At 36.3% G+C, this 25,174-nt stretch overlaps 2 protein-coding genes across 2 annotated transcripts in view; one reads left to right on the top strand and one right to left on the bottom strand.

Moving 5' to 3' along the window:
* Window positions 1-11,846, top strand: part of pwn (pawn) — a 38,551-nt gene extending 26,705 nt beyond the window's left edge. The window contains exons 10-20 of the mRNA XM_053765268.2: window positions 7-123; window positions 596-743; window positions 1,983-2,061; window positions 2,792-2,923; window positions 3,985-4,110; window positions 4,412-4,520; window positions 5,172-5,240; window positions 6,258-6,340; window positions 7,648-7,736; window positions 8,629-8,741; window positions 9,955-11,846. Coding sequence (XP_053621243.1) covers window positions 7-123; window positions 596-743; window positions 1,983-2,061; window positions 2,792-2,923; window positions 3,985-4,110; window positions 4,412-4,520; window positions 5,172-5,240; window positions 6,258-6,340; window positions 7,648-7,736; window positions 8,629-8,741; window positions 9,955-10,077 — 1,188 coding nt within the window. The 3' untranslated portion in view covers window positions 10,078-11,846. The remainder of the gene's footprint in view (window positions 1-6; window positions 124-595; window positions 744-1,982; window positions 2,062-2,791; window positions 2,924-3,984; window positions 4,111-4,411; window positions 4,521-5,171; window positions 5,241-6,257; window positions 6,341-7,647; window positions 7,737-8,628; window positions 8,742-9,954) is intronic.
* Window positions 11,847-12,023: 177 nt separating this feature from the next.
* LOC128681408 (uncharacterized) lies at window positions 12,024-24,654 on the bottom strand. The gene is made up of 11 exons (XM_053765269.1): window positions 24,568-24,654; window positions 18,059-18,144; window positions 16,636-16,800; window positions 15,776-15,945; window positions 15,327-15,456; window positions 14,743-14,884; window positions 14,142-14,233; window positions 13,639-13,780; window positions 13,252-13,448; window positions 12,613-12,728; window positions 12,024-12,489 (listed from the first exon to the last, which is right to left on the bottom strand). The coding sequence occupies exons 2-11, from the start codon at window positions 18,132-18,134 to the stop codon at window positions 12,442-12,444; spliced, it is 1,278 nt and encodes a 425-aa protein (XP_053621244.1). The 5' UTR covers window positions 18,135-18,144; window positions 24,568-24,654; the 3' UTR covers window positions 12,024-12,441.
* Window positions 24,655-25,174: the final 520 nt, after the last annotated feature.

The following is a 25,174-nucleotide window of genomic DNA, read 5'->3' as shown; positions in this document are numbered from 1 at the left end:
GTATAGATCGACTCTGCGTTCTCAATGACGCCATTCTCGGATGATTTCGTGAGTGGCTCCGTGAACTCTATCCAGCGCGGCGACGTAAACCGCCAAGAGGTTTTCGTCAATTACACAATTTTGGTAAGCGTTACTGACCTAATTCCATTTGTATTCATTTTACAGTGAAATTTTATTTTTGACAACCTCGGTGGCGCAGTGGTTAAAGTTCTTGCCTCTTAACCGAGAGATCCTGGGAAAATGATCTTTTTCTTATGTTTATCTATATAGTATACATATATATGTATATGTACTAGATGTTGCCCGGGGCTTCGCTCCCGCGGGAATTTTGAGATAAAATGTACCCTATAGCAATCTTGGATAATGTACCTTTTTAATGGTGAAAGAATTTTTGAAATCGGTTCGGTAGTTTCGGAGATTACCCGCTTCAAACATACAAACTCACAAACGCTTACCTCTTTATAATAATAGTATAGATAGTATCGTTGAGTTAGTGTCCCATAACACAAGTCTCGAAGTTAATTTGGGGCTAGCTCAAACTGTGTGATTTGTCCTAATATATATTTATTTGGTGAATCTTAAATTTCGATTCCAGCTACAAGAAACGCCAGAAACCCAACGGCCAGCGATCGCAACAGACATACAGAAACACATTCTGGGCGTCATCAGACGGAGGTCGAACAACGTTGGCGCTTCCGCTGTGTTTGTCGATACTCCTGCTGGAAGTGTGCTGCCTCTTAGAGGTAATATGGGTCCGTAGAAAGAGAGAGAGAGAGGGAACGACAGAGATAGAGAAAGGGAGACGGGGAGAGAGAGAAAGGGAGAGAGAAGAAAAGAAAGAAGTCGCCTTCTCTCTTTTCCTCTCTCTTCCTTTGGGGGGGAGAGAAACAATCTATTGCCGGTTGACTGTAAGAGATCCTTACATGGGATAAGTCCACCGTTGTACATGTGTCTTTCTTGTATCATTGTACTTATAGTAGTACTAAACGACCTCGGTGGCGCAGTGGTAAAGTGCTTGCCTCTGAACCGAGAGGTCCCGGGTTCGATCCCCGGTTGGGTCATGACGGAAAATGATCTTTTTCTGATTGGCCCGGGTCTTGGATGTTTATCTATATGTGTATTTGTTATAAAATAGTATCGTTGAGTTAGTATCCCATAACACAAGTCTCGAACTTACTTTGGGGCTAGCTCAATCTGTGTGATTTGTCCTAATATATTACGATAGGATATTCTGTAACATATATAAAAAACAAGTACGTCAAAATATAATTATGTCAAGAAAATATATGCCTAACTTGTTATGCTAAATTAAATTAGGATAAAAAAAATATGCGAAATATATATATATATATATATATATATTTCTGATGTTTATATATATATAGATAAACATCAGAAATAGTGTTAGTGATTACAAATATATATATATATATATATATGTGTTTGTTTTGGTATCCCTTTTTTTCGCATATTTTTTTTATCCTAATTTCATTTAGCATAACGAGTTAAGCATATATTTTCTTGACATAATTATATTTTGACATACTTGTTTTTTGGCATACGTTTTCAATAAGCACTTAGTTTAGGCTAATGTATTTTACCATAATGTTGATTTGCATAAAGCTATAGTGTAGCAGTAGGTCAGGGTGCGGCGGGGTGGCCCTCGGGCCGCCCACAAGCCGCCAATATGCTTTAGAATATTAGTCTTAAAAATTGTTATATTTATGGTAGGTATGCGTAAAAAAAATGTGCCTAAATCGTTATGCCAAATCAATATTATACGTATGTATTATTATGATAAGTAAAAGTATGCCATTTTAAATTACGACTTAAAATTGTATGCACAAAAATAGGGAATCGCTTATTTTGGGGTTTATATGGAGTCTGGTCCAGTGTACCGGCAAGGGAACCCTGGAACAAGCGTGCAATAACCCTCAGAAAGCTGTTGGTTTAAATTTAAATTTTATTAATATTGTCAACAGATGTAGACGAATGCGCCTCTTCGGAACTGAACGATTGTCACCAATTGGCGTTCTGTACGAACACGTGGGGAGGATTCAAGTGAGTTTTTTTTTTAACAATCACTCAACAATAATTATAAATTATTACTTTTTGTATATTTATCACGATTGTAATAAGTTATTTTTGCAATGTACCAAATGAATATACATGTATGTATATATACTAGATGTTGCCCGGGGTAATCTTAATATGGCTTGTAATGTTGTCGACCTCCGTGGCGTAATGGTCATCACTCCTGACTGCTACACTGGAGGTCCCGGGTTCGAACCCCGGTCAGCTCAACATGGAAAATGATCTTTTTCAGATCGATCTGGGTTTTGGACGAACTTACTTTGGGGCTAGCTCAATCTGTGTGATTTGTCCTAATATATATATTTATTATTTATTTAATGTGTGTAGCTGGCATTACAGATAGCTAGATATATGGATAGATAAATTGTTTATTCAACTGTTACAGACACAAAATAACAGAATAAAAAGAACAGTAGATCAGTAGTTTGTAGCTTGTGCCAGTAGTTTGTAGCTTGTGAGAAATAACTATAAATATTGACGAGAAAAAGTGCCTGTGAAGGTCTAATTTCTGAATAAATGATTTGATCCCCAAAAGCACAATACGAACATTCGTGTGCTGCAGCAGTCAAAATGGTCATAACTCAGCGATACTTTATGCACTAGCGAGAGTACAAAAACGCTGATTACTGAAATAGGTCTCGATAAAGTAATAATAAATCGTATTTGGCATGTAATAAGGTTGATTTTCCACCAACAGATGCGCCTGTCCGGACACGACATTGGACGGAAACCCTCAAGGTCGTCCCGGAAGAGAATGTCGCGTGTGTTCTCCGTCGCACTGCAACGACAGAGGAGAGTGCAGATACAACAACAACCAGCCTTATTGCAGGTGAGGGCGCGTCCTCATTGCTCAGTCGTGCTCCGTTGCGGCGACGCACTACGTCCCCTCTGGCATGACAGGGACCGACACTGTTCATATTAGTTTCTTTCGAAATTTCCTCTCGACAGTGGTCGTGCCGAAATGCCAGTAGTTTGTAGCTTTTGAGAAATTACTAATATAAAATTTGACGAAAAAAGTTGAAGTATAAATTTGACGTTGTAGCTTTGTTTGACACTGACATTAGTTAACGTACGTCGAAACTTCATACAAATTTTACGTTTTTCTCATAGATTTAGAAGGGCCCCGCGCACAGCCTCCTTACCTCTGGTCCTTCTGCGTTGGTCTGTCGACGGATGTCAACGTGACGGACGTTGCATGAGCAATGGAAACGCGCTCCAAGTGTATACGAACCATGGAATTGATAGGTACTTACTAAATTCCATGATACGTACGAAAGCGAGAAAACTTCGATGGCGCGTTTTAGAAAGTTAAAATGTTGATAGCGCCATCTAGTAGAAGCTGTCGTAAAAATGGCCGATTATAATGTTTCATTCACTTTTCAGCACTAGTAGCGACTACGGGATATCATACCAAGGAGGGATATAAACACTGCTTAGTTCAGAGACCTGTCACTAAAAAATATTGATCATGTTTGTGTACAGATTGTGGGGAAAATTGGAAAATGAATAATTTATTTTCCAATTTCGATGAGCTTAATGGCGCAGCGGTTAGCGCGCTCGGCCTGTGTCAGTGGCGGTTAAGAGTCTCACAATATTCGGTCATTGGATGGGTGACCAACATTATCTCGATCTCCTCCGCGCTTCGGATGGCACGTGAAGCCGTCGGTCCCGGTCGTATTTGCAGTCGTTAAAACCCGCCAATCCGTAACGCCCGTGGTGGTGGGCCACGGCACAAACTCCTTAACCATCCGTAAGGAATTCCTGTGCCCCAGCAGTAGAGCATTTAAATTGGTATTGATTATCGGATATTTTAGATCTGAGTTCAGTCAGAAAATCTTCGTTGCTAGTTCTCTCAATAAACTATTACCAAAAATGTTTTCCTGCCGGCAGTTGTTCGTCAGGATACTACGGCTCCGCGTGCGAGGTGGACGGGGAGGTGGTGGGGGTCGCCGTGGGTGCTTCCTTAGCCGCCGCGGTCGTCATCGCGCTGACTCTGGCCTTCTTGCTGTCTTGGAGGTAAAAACATTCATCATAACACACACAATATATCTGTGGGCACAACTAAAAACAATTTTCAGGACCATTAATTTCTTATAGATACTCATCCAAATCATCCCACATCTCGAAGGAGTTGATGTCCCGTAGTGTTGTATGGTGTGATATATACAAAACAATCTAATCATGCGATGGCCAAGTCGATCTATTTATTTAAAACCGAAAAGATATTTAAAATTGATATGGTAATAACTTTTTCACAAAAAATTTATTTTTGCCCCAAGTTGATATGTAGATATTAACAATGTTTTTATTTTCACAGTCGCAAATGGTCCCGCGAACAGAAGGCGGCCGGCGTGGGCTCGCCCGTGTTCAGTTACATGGCCGCCAGCACCATTAAAACCCCACCTGTGGGTCAACCGCCTTACCAGGTAATAAATTAGAATCTTCTCCTTCTTCCCCTCCTTCTCCCACTTCGTTTTTCGTGTCTTCTCGTATCAATACTGAACGCAACGTAAAACCTTCAGATATTTTCTAAAGTTGGACCACTAGAGTATTTGACAAGGTCAGAAAATTTCCGGATAAAAAGTACCCAAGTGTTTTATTCCAGGTTATATTCTACACGTGCACCAAATTCCACAGCAATCCGTTCAGTAGACTTTGCGTGAAAGAGTAACAAACATACAGACACATACGCGTCCTACAAACTTTCGCATTCATGATATTGGTGGGATTATTATTAAATAAGTACTTACCAGCACTTGAGATAGGAGTTTATGTTAACCTATACGAGGTTTAAACCTTACCTTTGTAAGCGTATATCGCAGTCTCAGACAGCATTGCGTCTCTAGTACATTTATATTAATGACGCTACATCACTATCACTACATAGTATAAAACAAAGTCGCTTTGTCTGTCCCTATATCCCTATGCTTAAATCTTTAAAACTGCACAACGGATTTTGATGCGGGTCTTATTTATATATAGTTTGATTCCTGATGAAGGTTTAGATGTATAATTTATTAAGGTTTTACCTGTGCGAAGCGGGGACTGGTCGCTAGTTAACAATAATTCCATTTCAGATATCTTTGGAGGAACGATTACGTTGGGCGCAGATAGCTGAAGCTATGGCCCAGAGCAACCACTATGCGGTGAGTGACAGATTTGCGTGCCATTGTTTGTTTGTTTGTTTGTTTGTTTGTTTGTTTGTTTGTTTGTTTGTTTGTTTGTTTGTTTGTTTGTTTGTTTGTTTGTTTTATTTTACAAATTTGGATAACCAACAGCATAATAAGCACTGTAGCTTACAAAATAAAAATTTTAGAGCCAATTCTTTCTTCAAAGTCGTATCCCTTATGGCTGAGGGTCGTGGAATTAAACACACACAACAACTTTCTTGGCATTATTAATGGAGTGGTTTGCCATTGCCTTCTCCATTTCACACACAAGTTAATAATCAACCAGTGTGCAGGTTTCCTCACGATGTTTCCCTTCACCGGAAGCAAGTGGTGGTCGATGTAAACTACTATACACGAGTCAGATTGGTATACAAACTCATGTGGCACGAGTAGGATTCGAACCTGGGACCTTTCGATTCACAGGCGGGGCGTCTTAATCATTACACCACCACCGCTTCTATAGAGACCCAATTACTTAATACTTATTGATTTAGTTAATATACTAATAATATAATAAATAATAATATAAACAAAAATGTGTTTCTTCTTGTTAAATATTAAATGCCTTCTTTAGATATTTTTAATTTATAAGTTATTTTTTTACGACCTCGGTGGCGCAGTGGTAAAGTCCTTGCCTCTGAACCAAGAGGTCCCGGGTTCGATCCCCGGTCGGGTCATGATGGAAAATGATCTTTTTCTGATTGGCCCGGGTCTTGGATGTTTATCTATATATGTATTTGTTATAAAATATAGTATCGTTGAGTTAGTATCCCATAACACAAGTCTCGAACTTACTATGGGGCTAGCTGAATCTGTGTGATTTGTCATAATATATTTATTTATTTATTAATAAGTAAGATAGTTTTCAGTTTAAATTAATATAATTTTGTCTTTCTGAGTTTTTAGTTCAAATTAATATAATTTTATGTTTCTGTATTGTGATTAAAATAAAATTTTGTTATAAACCTACAATATGTTCTATTTTTATTCCAGCAAGCGGAGCCAGCAATGGCTACACGTCCATCGTCAGCCATGTTTGGTGGATATCCAACCTTACCGCCTGTTCCCATGCCGAGGTAAATGCCAGTAGTTTGTAGCTTGTGAGAATTTACTATGTAATATAAAAGTTTACGTGAATAAGTGCCCGTGAAGGTCTAATTTCAGAATAAATGATTTGAATTTTTTTAAATGAAAATAAATCCGGGTTTAGACTCCAAAAATCTTTCTAATTCAACTTCGAAGGAAAAAATATTAATTTAAATTGTTCCACTTTAATTCCATAGCAAAAATAATAATAATATTATCACTGGTGCCTGCAAATCTATAGCCCAAACAGACTACAAGCATAGACATGACCAAGTAGCCAATATTGTCCACCAAAGCCTTGCATATAAATTTAAATTTGTAGAATCTATTAAACCCTATTATAAGTACATACCTGAAACTGTTTTAGAAAACTCCGCAACCAAAATTTACTTCGATAGAGCAATTCTTACTGACCGCACTGTCCATTACAATAGACCAGATATCACCATAGTTAATAAAACTGATAAAACCGCATACTTGATTGACATAGCCATCCCTAACACACACAATCTACAAAGCACCATAGCAGAGAAACTTTCAAAGTATACTGAACTAAAAGATGAAATAGTAAGACTTTGGCATCTTCAAAAAGTTACGATAGTTCCAATAGTGCTATCAAGTACAGGAGTAATACCCAAGCAACTGCATACATCCCTCAAGACACTCAATCTGTCCCCTTACATCTATACCTTAATGCAAAAAGCAGTCATATTAAACACATGCCGCCTGGTCAGAAAGTTTCTACAGACAGACGCTACTCATACACCTTCATTTCCGTCTCATACAAACCATGTTCTCTCTCAACTATCAAACTTTTAATAAAATTTCACGGTTTTTACTTGGCTTCGGCCCGTATATATCGTTAAAATTACCGGGTTAAAACCCGAGAATAAAATGGAATAAAAAAATAATAATAATATTTTAATTTTAATTATTCAACAAGCAAAAATAAAAATAGTAATATTTTAATTTAAATTATTCAATTTCAACTCCAAAAAATTTTAAACGGTACTGTTAAAGGTGAGCTACACAGAATATTGTACGATTATATATTTTTAACCCACGATGCAAAATGAGGGGTCTTAATAATCTTTTCATATCTTCCATAGTATTACCAAATTCAAAATTCTTTGTTAAATTTAGGATGATATACATCACTTATTGACGTCAAAAATTTACTTAATAAGTCTACTGCCGGCTTCCAAAGCGCAGGTGAAGAAGAAGCGGCGCGACAAACTTCACCGCAGCATTTTCTCCAAGCTAAAGACATGATTTGTAGCTGTATATTTCTTCTCAGAATGGGTATTCACGGCGGTCACCATACCGGCACGCTGAACACCGTGGCATCCAGAGCCAACACAGCGGCGTCCCATCACAATCTCTACGGTAAGGATCGTGTTTATTATTTTATTTTAATTTATTTATTTTGTTTTTATTTATTAGGAAGACAAACAGCCATACATACACAATAGGTACTAAATTTAAGAAACATTCGGCCATTTAAAGCTCCTCACATATAAAAACAAAGTAAGAATAAGACATTATCATTATTATCTCTAAGAAAAACGAAATATAAACAAAAAACTCAATATACAGATTTATATGCTGTTATATAAGTCTACGTTCCCTTTTTTATCATTATTGCTGTTGATCAACAACCACATCGACCGGAAAGAAAAAGTTAGAAGACGTCTCAGTCTAGGGATACTACAATTAAACAAATCAATGTCAAAACCTCAGACGATAACCCGGTTATAATGTAGCGGGAGCTGGGTGATTATGCTCGACCGCCACAAAGGGAAGATCTTCCCGCCAGGCTAGGTGTTGCGCCTGAGCACCGCACGCGACAGACGGTGTCGTGTCGGAGGTTGTATTTATGCTTCCAATCGAAAACGCACTGTCTAAATAACGCGATATTTCAAGTTTTCCATTTTGTAAACTGAGTGACGCAAACAGAAAAATCAGAAGAAAAAAAAAACAAATGAATGACGGTTAACGAAACACAAATACATGTGTAAAATAGCTGTATAAATTTGAATTTGGAATTCCTAACCAAAGAGGAGAAATTTGTGATTAAAGTGGCCAGTACAACAAAACGCCAATTTCATATGTAAGGGCCTAATACTAATTGGGATTACCATATAAAACTTGACAATCTTAAGAAATAGAATAGAAATCATTTATTCCAAAGAATATGGTGATATAAGGAGGTTTTGTGTGTTGATACCAGTGACCCTGTATAACATATAGTTATCAAACATTACCGACGCCCACGCAGGCTACACGAACCACATGGCGTCGGAGTCCACGAGCTCCGAGGCCTCGAGTCACGTGCAGGAGCGGGCGGACCTGCTCGTGCCCAGACCCAAGTCCAGGGCTAGGAGTATGCATGTGAGTATTAAGTACTAGATGTCGCCCGCGGCTTCGCTCCCGTGGGAATTTTGAGATACAATATAGCCTATAGCAATCTTGGATAATGTACCATTCTAATGGTGAAAGAGTTTTTGAAATCGGTCTCAAACATACTAACTCACAAACGCTCCTTCTTCATAGTCGTATTCCTCGTGGCTGAGGATCGTGGTCATTACGTAGAATTAAACAAACACAACTAATTTCTTGGCATTATTAATGGAGTGGTTTGCCATTGCCTTCTCCGTTTCACACACAAGTTATTAATCGACCAGTGTGCAGGTTTCCTCACGATGTTTCCCCTCATCGGAAGCAAGTGGTGGTCTATGAAAACTACTATACATGAATCAGAATGGTATACAAAACTCATGTGGCACGAGTAGGATTCGAACCTGGGACCTTTCGATCCACAGGCGGACGTCTTAATCATTACACCACCACCGCTTCACCTATTTATAATAATAGTATATAGATTAATATTCTAGGTGATGTGCCGGCTCCACACTGTCGTCGAACAGTTCGCCCGAACTTTGGCGAATTCGGTATAGCTATATACATTGCTGGTTTTTCATTGCGGTAAACTAGTTGTTCGCCGCGAGCGCAGAGTTTTTTTTTACAAGTTTTAACAGAATTGTGAATATTTCAAAAAGGACTCAACCGATTTCGATGAACCACGAACTTAAAAATTCTATTGATATTGACACCGTCAATTTTGTACGGGAACAGTTATTTTTCCGTGATGAACAGGTATTCCCTATGTCCTCCGCACTTCAAACTACATGTATGCAAAATTGACGACCTCGGTGGCGCAGTGGCAAGGTTCTTGCCACTGAACCGAGAGGTCCCGGGTTCGATCCCCGGTCGGGTCATGATGGAAAATGATCTTTTTCTGATTGGCCCGGGTCTTGGATGTTTATCTATATATGTATATGTTATAAAATATAGTATCGTTGAGTTAGTATCCCATGACACAAGTCTCGAACTTACTTTGGGGCTAACTCAATCTGTGTGATTTGTCCTAAAAAAAAAAAAAAATTTCAAGAAGATTGGTCGAGTAGATAGAGCGTGACGAGGTAACAAACAAATTTAAATATTATTTAGGATTCTTTTTAGTTACATATTTTATTTGATATAAAATTAGAAGATAATATATAATTCCTTTTATTAATTACATACAAAATCTTCTCTTCCACAGAACCAAACAGGAATTTACTACGACGTGGAGTACGAGAACGCTCCAGAAGGTATATACGGCACGAAGGGTATCCCTCTCTCGACCTACACGATCAGCAGAGGGCCGCCCTTCTACAGGTCATAGTATATGTGAGTGTTGGTGGTCAACTAGCTAAATACTCTTGTTTTTTTTACTGGGGAACTGTATATAAACAATATTTTTACACTAATTAATTTTTTGCCACAAGTTTTTATCGTCGTCAGAGGGATCTAGTGGCATTTGACGACAAAAAACCCAGTGCTGTAAACTATAGAGGAGTTCCCACGTTGGCAGCCGATCCTGGGTGCACCATCAGGTCAACCGTATCATAATAAATAATGCATATTATATTACTGAAACGACGTGGAAAATTTCAACTTCATTGGAAGTAGGTGAAATCAAACTTGCAAGATTTGATTACAGACAGACAAGCAAACATCGGCACAGATGATACTAAATAAAAGCTTGAAAAATCAAAATTAAGTAGAGGGGTGTTATAAGTTTGATCGCTAAGTGTGTCTGTCTGTCTGTGTACGTGGCACCGTAGCTCATCAACGGGTGAACCGATTAGCTAATTTTTATGCGGTGGTTCTTAGATATGTTTGGTCATAATCGGTTCAGCCGTTCAAAAGTTGTAGCGAAATTAGTATTGAAAGTCGGGGGTTTTTTAATTTGTCTAACAAATAAACTTTTCAAAAGATAAATATATAGTAAAATTTATTGAAATACAGGTAATTTGTAATGAATATTGTGTTGTATCCAAAACCAGTACCACTCTTTCCTTATACAATATCTATTAATTGGCTATACGACTAGGTAAAAAAAAAAAATGGTTGCCTGTAAAGTCGGTTTTACGGGCGAAGATTTTACGTGACAACGTCTTTTTACGCGCGCGGCAGACCGATCATAGTTGAGTGGGAGAGAGACGCAAGGCATTCGGCGGGCCTCTCTCTCGTTCGGTGACTCATCGTAACGTTACCGGGCGTTACACTTTTTCATAAGTGACTCCCAGCCGCAACCTAATTTAAGACGTTGTCACGTCAAAATAGGGCATTTAAATAACCAGACACGATAATTAAATGTCACTTTAATTGATCAGTTTTATTAATAACGATGTTTACTATATTTTTGGGGCCTCATTAAAGCATATTACAAATGTTTTTTTTTTACTCCAAAATCCGTGACGTCACAATACATTACTGTCACACAAGCTCCATAATGTAAAATTTTAGTTTTGACATAAAAAGCTGTTTTTTTGACTAGTTGAATAGCCAATTAAGAAAAAACTTAATTTTATATGTAAATAAGACTGCTTTCAACGATATAATGTGATTGTAATTATATTTTTAATTATTCATAAGTATAAAATGAGTAAATATTTTTATTAAAAGTCAAATATATGAATTTTAACATAAGGCAACAATGCAACACAGATTAAAAAACAAAAAAAATGTATATTTTCAAATGTCAGTGACATGCAAGAGAGCAGCGTTTTATTTAAAAAAAAAAAACTTTTTTTTTTTAATCTGAAGTGTAATATGTAGGCTTATTTTAATGTGCTTAAAAAATATGCACCTATTTAAAAAATAATCTTAAGTAAATAAGAAGTAGTTTATAAAAAAAAAAACAATGTAAATATTATAAGCGTTTTTTTACATCCGAGATTTTTTACACATTTGTTTTAATGATTTTTTTTTTCTTTTTCGACCATCGACACTTTGTACTGAAAATATTTTTATTTTATTCTACAATTTAATCTGTTATTGATTATAATTATGCAGTTATAGTAACATAGTCATTGTTTTATCATTGTAAAATTAGTAATTATTTGCAAAAAACTGTGCATTTATGTAGAATGGATTGTATCTGAAATATATGTAATATGATGAATTTGTAAAATTACTAAATTTAAAGTTTATTTAATAATATTATTTGTATAAATGAAATATATATTTTATAACAATATAGTTGAAGACTATTATTAAAAACATTGTCCCAACTCACCTAATATTCTATTGAATATTTTTATTTAGAGAAAAAAAAAAGACAAATTATATTTTAAATGTTTTTATTTGTCGATCAATGCACCGTGTTTACTTATCACTAACTTACGCAATTGCTTAAAATTATAAATGCAACTGGCTTTTATTAATAATTGTAAATTATTAAATTAATTGGTTCCAATCGAATGTATCCAATATTTCTTTAAATATATCTCAAAGTTTAAGACTTTACCAAATAATTTGGTAATTAAACTTAGAACATTGTGGGCAGTACATTTATTCAATATAAAAATGATCTAAATTCATATTCTTAAGTAAAATTATACAAATTAGAGTTATGTTGTAAGTACATAAATAATATATTTATATATTTTAATACAATGGTCACTTTTTCTATACAATAAAATTATTGCAGAAAAATTACATCGGCAAATTATTTCTTCCAATGAGTATTAAACAGTTCTTCTTAATTTATTTTCTTCTTTTGGAGTTCTTTCACCAAATCAAAACTAATCTGTAAAAAAAATCTAAAAATTATAAATTACGCAATTTTTATACAAAAAATAAAATTTCCTAGTAGTGTTTTTATTTCTATTCCTACTTAAAACTATACGAAAGTCAGTTAAAAATTTGATACCCTCAAGTAGCAGTTGTTCAGCACATTATAATTGAATCTGTAGCCAGCTTCAGGGACGTCGTCGGTGACCAGGTTGTCGCTGTTGAAGTGGACGTAGAGGGGACCGGGGGGTGTGGCTGAGAAAGAAAGAAATATGGTTAAAAGCTGACCAAAAAGTATACTTAATTAAATTTGGAATGTTAGAATGACGGTGGCCCCAAAAGTGAGCCTTGTGGAACACCATCTTCTCGTATGAACTTCAAGGAGTAAATCCCATTTCAGTTAATTGAGTAGTGTTCTTTTAAATTAATTAAACTTAATCGATTCAGGGCAATTACGTAAATCACTTATAATTTTATCAAATTTAAAATAGTGATCAAGTTTTGACAAAAAAATTGAGTGATCGATGTAGTCAAACGCCTTATAGAGATCGAGAAATTGAAGTCTGACTTCAATTTCTCAATCTTTGAATGTCCTTGCGAGATTTTACGTCTCAGTTGACTTGGAGACTTAAATAAGTCAATCATTAATCGATGGTGCGATTTCTATGGCTGTCTATCCTCAGCCTTTTTTTTAGAGCTGCCTTAACTTAGCTGCTTTAATGAAAATGAATCTAGTTTAGTAGTAGAACTATGAAATAATAGTAGCTAGGAAACTTACAAGCAATAATTTGATTAGAAGCGCTGCCTCCACAGAACTTTGATCCTCTAAGACCATCAGCAGTCTCGGCTTCTGGTATGAATAGATAGTCTTCCGACTGCGCTACCCCCTGGGTTACTGGATTGACCTGACAGTCCGTGTCCAGGTACAGGTTGTCTTCAGTTCGGTACGCCATCTCGAAGCTTGCTGATGTGAATCTGAAAAAAGAAGAATATATATACTTCATTCATAAGATAAACTTAATTCATTCTCAAAAATATTTTTGCATATTAATTGTTATATAACAATTGAGAATATAAAATTCAGAAGGGTCATATATTTGCTTTTATTTTGACATTAATCTTGAAAATTTAAAGAAAACTATTAAAAATCATGAAGCATACTCACTTAATACCACAAACATCTGAGGTCCTCTTGAAGCAGGTCGCGTAAGCGAGGTTCGCGATGTAGGGACCAGCTCCACGGTTATAATTGAATGATTCGAAGGCGCCTGATCTATCAGGGTAGTATTGGAGGCAGCCGGGAGGTGCTGAGAAAGAAGATATTTTTTAATATACTACCAAGCAGAAAAACGCAAGCTGTATTTGGTCAGAGATCATGTTGCATTCAACGCGTGACAAACCGTTAAGGAATCTCCTCGTTGGGAGTTGATCCTGGGCAGTTCATGCTTAACATAATAATGCATTGTAATAGAAACTGAAACGACGTGGAAAATTTCAACTCTATACGACAAGCGGAAGTGGGTGAAATTTAGCTTAGAAGATTTGATTACAGACATCGGTTGGGACAGGGTGAAGCTTATGAGAAAGCTTATAAAAAAGAACAAGCAAATGAAGTTAAAGTTTTTATTGTTCCAAATAAGATGAAGGCTAAGAAAAGCATAGACTTACCAATGAGATATTCGTCTCTGTCAGCCGTGGATGAGAGAGGAGTTGATGGGAGCGACGACGTGATGGCTTCCAGGATACCATCACGGTATTTGCTGTAAAGGAAAATTTGTGATTAACATTCCTTGATTGGCTTTCCCGCCGAAACACTGGTACCATTGGATCTACTATCGATGGCAGGTGCAAATAGTTTCAGAATTATGATTAAATGAAACTAATACGTAGTGGATTTACTTGATTTTTAATTCTACGGGTTGAGCCAAATTTTAAAATAATATATTTATTTGCTCTCACATATCGTCGTCTCATAAAATAAACAGTGTTAGCATGCAAATCAATTTTGATTACAACAAGGCAAGGATTGACATATTACTAGATCTATTGTCCCATGGTTTCTCAGATATTTTTGCTAATATCTAAAGTAACGATCTTCTGAAATTGAATCTGAATTGAATGTTTCTTCTCTTCATTGCTATAATGGCCAGTTCGCCGAACTTTGGCATATTCGACATAAATTTCAGGTCAGGCATCTGTCTGTATATGGCGATATTGTGTGGCTGGCATAAAACCGCTGTGTCCCACAGGTTTTGATGATAGAACTCACCCCAGTGTGTTGAAGCACTCAAGCTGTGTGACCTTGATCTTCCACGTTGCTTGAGGCAGGTTGGGCTGTGTGTTTCTGTCAGCGATCTTGAAGTTGATGCGAATTGAGCGACTGTTTGTTGACGCGTTCACACGGACGTATACTGAGGGAAAGAGAAGAAAGCTTGGGATGGAGAGAGAAAACATTATAATAAGGTATTAATCGTTTCGAGAAATTGTGTAAAATCCATTTATCTTTTAGTTGTGTTTGAGCTAAACGTTTTGGGAAGAGATTGGGAAAATATTTGGTGAAAATCCATCACTGGTGCGAGGACTCTGGATCTATAAGACAATGCCAGTTTTCCCAAAGAGATTTGACGTCAGACGGCCGGTCGTAAAACCAGTCAAATCTTCCAAATTCTTCAGTCTTACAACAAAACGTTGTATAAAGGTAACTAAACAACTGACTAGAAAATGCCATTTAAACACATTTTTTACTAACTGAGCGGGCTTTTTTCTTGGTCACTTCAATGAAGAATTTATTCATTTACTGGCGTCACAACCAGGTATACAACCAACACCACTAAATGAAACTGAGGGACTTACAATGTTGTCCATTGTTGTCACCACACAATGCTGGGAAGAACTCCGAGTTAGCTTGCAGGTTGGTGACCTGGAAGATGTCGTTCCTACACGTGTACCCTGGACGCTGGGTCACGTTCTCCACTGGCTCCACCTGGCAGAAAAAATTAGAGTTATTCAATATAAAAATTAGCTCGTCTCGACGCTGGCGTGATTTTGCCGTGACGTAGATCGAACGGGGGAAAAATGATCGATTAATTCATACGAGACGCCATTCATTTCAAAGAAACCAATCATTCCCTTGCTATTGCATTCGCGTGTTCGACGATTGTGTGGAGCTGACATTTAATTATTTAATCTCAATTTCATGAATAAGCCCGCCGTACAGCTAAACGTGGCGTTCGAGTCTCGCAACTCTAATTATAAAGTTAGATGACTTAGTTTTAGGTGATTTCTGGGTTAATTATACTCACAGTTGTAGGAGGAGCAAGGTTGAAGGTTTCGAAGTCGATCCTCATCTGGCAAACGTTGTTATTGTTGATCTCCACGTTGTAGGAGCACTCCAAACCTGAAGACTCCTTGTTGAGCGGTGGGTTAATGAAGACAGCCACTTTTGTGTTGGTTCTGACGTCACAGGCGTTCACTGCTTAACAGTAATTAGATGCATGAAATTTCAGATATAAAATGTAATACTTAAAAATGTCATTATGGCAGAATGAGAAAAACACATAAAATTCTTGAATTTCGTTTATGGTTAATGACAATAGGGGGCGCAAGACGTCGTGGAAAATAAAAAGGGTTAGAAACGGGAGTGGAACACGTTGCAGAAAATAGGAACAGACACGTAGCGAGAATCGGGATGAGACACGTTAGTAAGAATGGAAAACGGGACGGGACACGTTGCGACGATCGGTACGGGACATTGCAGAAATTGCGACGAGACACATGGAAGAAAACTGAGTGGAAACCATACGAATAAGATAAATTTTACCAGCCCTGCAGAACCTGTGATGCGGTAAGCGGGCGAAAGGCAGCGGGAAAATTTCTAAGCATATAATATAGTGAATATAATAAAGAATATAGGGGATAGGGAAAGTATATTTTGACGTCAATAGGTGATGTATATCATCCCATATTGAAGGTTATGTTAGGTTAGCTCGTTTAAGCTAGCCTCCATTGACTGTTCCAAGTGTCACCTTCCATCATGTGAACGCGGAAGTGATAATTACGTGAGCTGCCCACAGCAGCCATGACTAGCTAAATTGGTAAACATATTCTTCATCATTTTTCTTAAAGAATGACCGAGATATTGTGTCTTTCTTATAGCACTCACGTGAGCAGCAAGTGGCGAAGACTCCGCAGAAGCCTATAGCCTTTCCCCCCTGGGTGTTGCACTGGTTTCTGGAGAGACACACACCGCCTGTTGTCCTGTCTGAGCCCAGACATTGCTCTCCGTTGCCGACGGTGAAAATGCTGCCTGGGCCGTTTTGTCTTGGCGCTGAACGGAACAAAATTGTGAATAATTAATGTTCGTTACGGAACTAATAGGTAGTTAAAATAAAATATTTGGAGCTAAGAATTAGATAATTATATTTTTCTTTGTTCTTACAAATTGATATAATGAAAAACAGAAATCGAATCGAATGACAGGAAAAAAAAACAATAGAAAAAACTAGATTTGTAGTGCTGTAGTGCGCGCGCAGGAATAAAATTTAAATTGTCGTGTCGATAGCCATTGGCTGCCGCGCTAGGGGTCGCGGGCGGGACGTGCCTAGTGTTGTGGTGTACTGGCGTAGACAATTAAAATAAAGACCTCGCGAATACAATATATTTACATGAGATATTTCAAAATTGTGAATATTTCGAAATCGATTTAATCGATTTTGATGACCCACGAACATAAAAATTCTATTGACAGATCCTACATACCTTTTAAATTTCATTAAAATCAGACCAACAGTTAGAAAGTTATCGCGTTACAAACATACATACAAAAACAATATTTTTGCCCCAAGTAGAATATTAAAAAATTAATTATAGGGACAAACGACACAGATTGAGCTAGCCCCAAAGTACATACCTAGATAAACATTCAGATTCAGCCAGGTCAATCTGAAAAAGAACATTTTCCATCCTGAGCTGACCGGGAATCGAACCCGTGACCTCCAGTTGGCGGTCCGGCGTGATAACCACGGAGCTCGTAAGTGCATTGTACGGTTATGCGAATTCTAGTGAACACTTTCGATTAACTTTATTATGTAAACTATAAGTGACACTGTAACTGAGGTATTAATTACTTGCTTATAAATTTGTACACAAAATACTGAACGCGACAATTTGTTTGATGGCGTCGGACGGAAAGTGCAGAGACAGCAAGTTTATTTGTTAGACCAATTAAAAAACCCTCGACTTTCAATGTTCATTTCGCTACAACTTTTGAACGGCTGAACCCATTTTGATCGAACGTATCTAAGAACCACCGCATAAAAATTAGCTATCAAATAAAAATAACCGCATCCAAATTGATTCACCTGTTGGTGAGCACGGTGCCACGTACACATGCAGACACAGCTTCAGCAGACTTAGCGGTCAAAGTTATAACACCCATATTTTGCGTCGGGGGTTAAACATAGAAATTAGTGATGTACATACTGACGACAAGTGATGTTAATCGTTGGTGTAACAAAATTGTTACATGGGAAAGGAAATTCACACGGTCGAGGCCGCGCGCAAAAGCTTGAAAAACATAAACTTACTTCTATGAACTGATGCCGTGGCGTGATGTACAGCTGCCGCTAATAAAACTATTTTGCTGAGCAGGTTCAACGCCATCCTGATTCAACTGTAACAAAAGGTAAGCATTTATTTTTTTCTGGTCTCAATTCCCCAGTTACATTCGGTGCTGCGATGCCGCGGAGCTCAGGATTAGAGTAAAAATTACAATTTTGATGGTAGGTACCTATTGCGTTTTTTTTAACAACGATAATTTTGAAGGAAACAGTGGATTTTACTATAAGTCAGACGTCTATAATCTGTCGTCATTTTGCAACGACCACTGCTGAGAAGAAATGGCGGAAGAAACTAATTTAAACAGTGTTTAATCTCCCTATCATGCCAGAAGGGCTTACCATTACTGTTTCTTACATATTTTTTATAATATATTAGTTTAGAACAAAACTAGCTGCGCCCCGGGGCTTCGCTCCCGTGGGAATTTCGGGATAAAAAGTATCTGTTATTCCAGGTTATTCCCTACACGTATACCAAATGTAATAACAATCAGTCCAGTACATAATGCGTAACAAATAAACTTACTTTCGCATTTATAATATTATTAATTGAGATACGTCGTGGGTCTCAAAGTGTCATCTTTGCAAATGAAACCGAAACAAGATATTATTCATCCTAACCTGTTAATATTTAATTGCTAAATTTTTTGCCAAATCTTCAAAGAAAGCATAGAGACTTTTTATACGTATACTTAAATATTTTATATTTTAAACTTGTACCTTGTAAAAGTAGTTATCAATACACGTTCCGACATTTCACGACGACTAATATAATTGATAGTCCCACAACTAACCCGACACGCTATGAAATCCATTAAACATATTTCCATTATAATTAATCTATCACATATTTACATTTCGTTGGGAATATGTCCGGTCGAAATTGGTCTTATTCAAATATACTTTACAAGCGGCCCGGCCCGGCTTCGCTCGGGTAAAACCAGGGTAAATTGTACACTCAAACCTTTATTTTGAATCACTCTATCTATAAGAAAACTCGATTGTAAATCCGTTGCGTTGTCTTAAAGATCTAAGCGTATATAGGGACAGACAGACAGCAGAATGCTAATTTATTGTGTGATTCTTCTTTTTTATAGTGGTATTCCTCATGGCTGAGGGTCGTGGTTATTACGTGGAATGAAACACACATAACGACTTTCTGTGGTTTGCCGTTACCTTCTCTATGTGTAAATATAGTTTAATTTAGAATATGACGTGAAAAAGTGCCTGTGAAGGCCTAATTTCTGAATAAATGATTTGTTTTCACACTAAGTTGATAATCGAAGAAATCACCGCAATCTGTTGCTCCGTTTTGTCGTGAAAGACGGACAACAAACACACAAACACTATTCCACTTTATGCCTATAGTCTATCTGTCTATACTATTGGGTTTTAGCCCTTAATGGTCCATTAGCCCAATGCAGTTAAAATGTGCGTTTAAAATTATCCAGTTTTCATCGTCATAGACAACACAGAACAGGTTGTTCGGTCAACGGCATTAACGGTCAACATTTCCCAATCAATATTATAATAATGAACTACAAAGTTTATTTTTAACTTTGAAAGTTTAGATTAAACGGTTTGTGATTATAAATAACTATTTCCAACTCGCTCCCACGGATTTAGAAAGTGGATATTTGAGGATTTGTGGCCAATATTTAAAGAATTAAAACTATCCTACTAATATTGTAAATTAGTAAGTTTGTGAGGATGTGTTCTTGTATGTTTGTTACTATTACGCAAAATCTACTGGATGGATTGTTATGAAATTTGGTACACGGGTAGAATACAACCTGGAGGAACACATAGGGTAATTTTTATCCTGAAATTCCCACGGCAGCGAAGCACCAGGGCGCAGCTGGTTTTCTTATAAAATGCTAATTAGAGTAATTAAAAATTAACGAATTAAGATTTTGTATATACCAAATGTAAGTAGTAATTATTTATTTGAATTGATTCACGAGCGATTGAACGCGGCGTGTAACGTTTCATGACCGGCATTTTTTTAAAATAAAGAATCATTCATTTTTAATTAAACATTTATAAAATTAACATTGTACCAGTACTTTACTTATTTATAAAATAGGATAATTGAATTGATTACTGTGTATGGCACAATTTAATAAACACTAATGAGAGCCCGCGGCGGAGTACAAAACGCTCGTGAAATTCACCCAGGGGCAATCAGATCCACGTCAATTTTTAAAATCACATGTACAAGTGACACAAAAATTATGGCAAGTGCAGTGATCAACAGATTAAAGTCTACATTAATTTTTTAGTTTGTAGTGTTCATTCGTCGAGGGTTAAAAAAACATTTCATTAGCATTCACTTCATAACAATTTATTCTCATAGTAAGCTTTACGAGCGCCTTTCAACACTGGAATGTGTATAAAATCTAGCTGAGCTCACAATAAAATTAATGATTTTGTAACTGTCGAATGAAATTAGCACTTTAAAGCTATGTATTAATAGGAGATTTGTGTTTTAATTAGTCGGTTACCTATTTGCTTAGCGGTACTGTACATATGTAATTTGTTTTAAAACGTTTAGGGAAACTGCTTGTAAATTCAAATTCAAATCATTTATTCAGTAATTAGACCTTTTCAGGCACTTTTTCTCGTAAAATTTTATATTTATAGTTATTTCTCACAAGCTACAAACTACTGGCATTTCGGAACGACCACTGCTGAGAAGAAATGCCGAAAGAAACTCATTTGAACAGTGTTGTAAAACAATCATGTTTCAATTTAAAACTACGCAATTGAAGTCTAAAAAAAAATCTGTCCGGAAAAATTGTATACCTATATAAATCCATTATTCCCTTGAAGAATAATATAAATTATAACCCGACGTTAGTAAATGTGAAGCTTCCTAATTATAAACGTCATATCATTATTGTCCAAACACAATTAATTTTGAAATGTTAAAGTATAATCCAGACGGGCGTAAAACTAGATTCCGTTTTTAAAAATATTAAATACTGCGAATATTTGATGGACGTTGTTAGTTTATGCATTAGAAATATATATTTTATACATAATTTTCTTAAAATCCACGTATGCAGGTGTCGCATAAAACGTATACTCTAACTAAACGTATACGTAACTATGTATACTCGAAAGAAAATACGCTACAGAATTCGGGTGTTCGAAGCTTTCGACGGACCTCAGTATACACACTCGTTAGAATCTGTTACTATTATATTTCTCACAATGTTTTCCTTCACCGGAATCAGGTGATCTATGAAAACCACACACGAGTCTTGGTTTTGTTTTGTTTTGTATTATTAGGACAAATCACACAGATTGAGCTAGCCCCAAAGTAAGTTCGAGACTTGTGTTATGGGATACTAACTGAACGATACTATATTTTATAACAAATACATATATAGATAAACATCCAGAAAAAGATCATTTTCCATCACGAGCCGACCGGGGATCGAACCCGGGACCTCTCGGTTCAGAGGCACGCACTTTACCAATGCGCTATCGAGGTTCTCACCTCGTATACAAACTCATATATATATATATATATATATATATATATATATATATTAGGACAAATCACAGATTGAGCTAGCCCCAAAGTAAGTTCGAGACTTGTGTTATGGGATACTAACTCAACGATACTATATTTTTTTATAACAAATACATATATATAGATAAACATCCAAGACCCGGGCCAATCAGAAAAAGATCATTTTCCATCATGACCCGACCGGGGATCGAACCCGGGACCTCTCGGTTCAGTGGCAAGAACTTTACCACTGCGCCACTGAGGTCGTCATATAAGATAAATAGTATATGGGACCATACAATCTTAGGTGGTCTTAACCACTAGACCACCAATGGCTCAAGATTGATTGACGAGCAAAAACATGAACTTATTCATTGTTAAGCATCAAGTTTATGTTAACCGTAACTTTGTGTCACTTACAGTTATTTGATTGATTAATGTTTGTTTATATTGTGCGTATTCTATGCTGGCGTATTAATATAGAACCTAAAATGTCCTATAGTGATCATATGAATATCTATTAAAAATCTTTTATGTTTTAAATAAATAAATTGACTTGGTACAACTAAGGTACACAAACATTGCCAATGGAGGCGCCAATTTTCAATATTGTTGCAGATTTACGACCAAAAATACCTTCTACGCAATCGTGGTGCGAGTTTAAAGGAAAAAGGAAGGATTTAGTGGATTATCTTGAAAAAAATAACACTATTTTAGGTTATGTTCTGCATTATTTGGTCAACTGTGGTCATAAACTGACATAAACTTGATGTTAACTGATGATCTTGAAGTCCATATTTTAATAAGTCTTCACGTGAGAAGTGTTCCAAGCTTTACTTTTAATCGACATAGCAAAAGGCGGCAAAGCTATTTGTGTACCTAACATACAGTGCTGTACTCTGGCGGGATAAATGTGCAGTAATACTCCCTATTTATTAAATTGTGAGGTTACGATAGATGTTAAATATAGCCGTCAAGTCATTGAGCAGTCGGGAAGAAAATGTAGGAAAGCAATTGCTAATGAGAAAGAGTACTGGAATCTCATAAAATATTTTACTTTTTAAATAAGAAGTTGTCGTTAGTGATTTATATTATCATTCTAAGATGAATAGAGAATTTTGATATTAAAAAAAATAATAATTATACCGTTACTAGAAATAAGAAAACCATAAACAACTATTTAGATTTTTATTTATGACCATCGCGTTGAATGGCCGCCCACGTCCGGAGACTAATGCAATCCAGTATACCGTTAGCATAGAGGAAATTTTTGGTTTTGCATGGAGATATGGAAAAAAAAAATTATGGGCTATAGTAGGAACGCTTTCAAATCTTGCAATGTGTGTATGTAGGTATGTCTGCGGGCATATTATACTAGTAATGAGCATATGTTTGATAGTGTGGAATCTTGTAACATATTCAACCGATTGAGCTGAAACTTTGTATATAAGTATTTTATTATGTTTAGTTTCGATGACATTTTTTTTTAAATATAAATTTAGGCCTAGTTAAGCTTTAAACGACTCAATGTACAAGTTTTATGTTTTGTTTTTGGCGAACGAAAATGTAAGTATTTGTAAATATCTTAATTTTTATCAAAGCTTCTTACTTTCCACGATTACTTAAAAATATGGATTAATAAAAAACTTGTTTGTTGTACTTTTCTATTTAAAAAAAAATAGAAAAGTACCACAAAGCTTAGAAAGCCGCCACTTCAACCAGTGTGTCCTCCCTACTGTCACCTATGGTGCCGAGACATGGACAAAAGGAACCATGTACAGCACAGGGCCATGGAACGAGCCATGCTCGGCATCAAATTACAAGATCGAGTTCGCAACCTGGAGATACGTCGTCGAACGATAGTTCAAGACGTGGTCTCCAGAGTCGCGACATTATAATTGAATTGGGCTGGGCACCTGGCCAGAAGGAATGATGGAAGGTGGAGTAAAGCTGTAACCGAGTGGTACCCCAGAACTGGAAAACGGAGTGTAGGTCATCCGGCAGCTGGATGGGTCGATGATGTAAAGGGAATTGCTGGCAACAACTGGATGGGGATGGCCCAGGACAGAGATGGTTGGCGGAGACGGATGGAGGGCTATACCCAGCAGTGGGTCACGGAGGGCTGCAGATGATGATGGTGGATTAATAAACATAATAGGTATATGGGCACGAATTAATGAAAATGACCTGACCTGAATGAAAAATTGGCAAATCGAAGATTTTGACGAGTAAGGAAAATTATACGAATACGAATGAAAAGCTGTGGGTGATCAGAGAAACGGATCCTCTAAAATATCAAAAGAAAAAACAAACAAACATTATAGCATTAAACAAACATATAGAAACAAGCACTTTAAGATATAAAAACTAATAACTATAGAAATAAAATCAGTTTTTGTTTTTTAACTTTTAGGTAAGTAATTTTCTTTCAGTCTATCTGTATATATATATAACACTTGCGTTACTGACAGACAGACAACGCACATCCGAAATAGTGTCCTAGGACAGTGTAGGGGAGCACTAAGAAGGGATTTCCTGAAATTCCTACGAAGTTTTGAGCCAAAGTTATTTCGTAAAAAACTTAAAACATAATTTTAGCTTTAAGTAGGCTTTGTTTAGTTGTTTCAATGTAAAAATTTTACAAAGCGCGATAGGGACAAAACATAAATTTAGCTTAAAGTGTACCTTTTTAATTAAAAAAAAGGGTTTTTATTTATTTTTGAGTAGGTACATTGTTAAATTTTGTTAAAAAACATATAACCTTTTAAAATTATCAATCGTAAAAGATATTTAAAAAATGTGTTAATGAATTCGTATTTTACGATACGATAAATAAAAAAAAAACTTAATAAAATCAGAATTGGAACAAAAAATATTTTAATTTACGTAGTAATGCAGAACAATTTAATTAATCTAAAACTATAAAATGTTGTTGTTACAATAAAATATAGGTACTTACGTCTGTCCGTGTGCCCTGGTCCGGCGGAAGCCAGGTAATTATGTAACTTGCTGGTTTATATACCAGTCGCCTTGGCAATGACCGAGCTTAGTCTGGGAGCTTGATGGCAGTATAGTGTTACTATTCCAGAAATATTATGTTGTAAGCAAGTAGAAATACTTTATAGAAAACAATATAATACAAGAATTTTGAAAGTACAAAAGCAATTGAAAACTTCATTCGCCAATTAAAGTAACTTCAAATAGTGCTTATGACTTGGTCACCTACAGGTATTGCGAATTTTTTGGCGCCTCTGTCCGTATTATTATTAATAGACATTTTTTACTTTAGCTATTAATACATATAATAAAACAGTAGAAAAAAAAATCCTGTACATTGAATATATTTGCATAAAAATAAAACTAGGCGATAGAGTCACAGCGACAGAGTAAGTATTAGAAAAAAAATCTGTCTGTCTGTCTGTACTTATGTCTGTATATCTGTCTGTTTGTACACGCTAATCTTCGGAAGTACTGTGCGGATTTGAATGAAACTTTTTTTGTTATATAGCTATTAAGCCTGGGCAACATAAAGGGAACACTCGATGAAGAACAATGATGGTACAGCT

Source organism: Plodia interpunctella, chromosome 27, assembly GCF_027563975.2.
Source record: "Plodia interpunctella isolate USDA-ARS_2022_Savannah chromosome 27, ilPloInte3.2, whole genome shotgun sequence".
In the NCBI taxonomy this organism is placed as follows: Eukaryota; Metazoa; Arthropoda; class Insecta; order Lepidoptera; family Pyralidae; genus Plodia; species Plodia interpunctella.
This window is presented reverse-complemented; position numbering and strand designations above follow the sequence as displayed.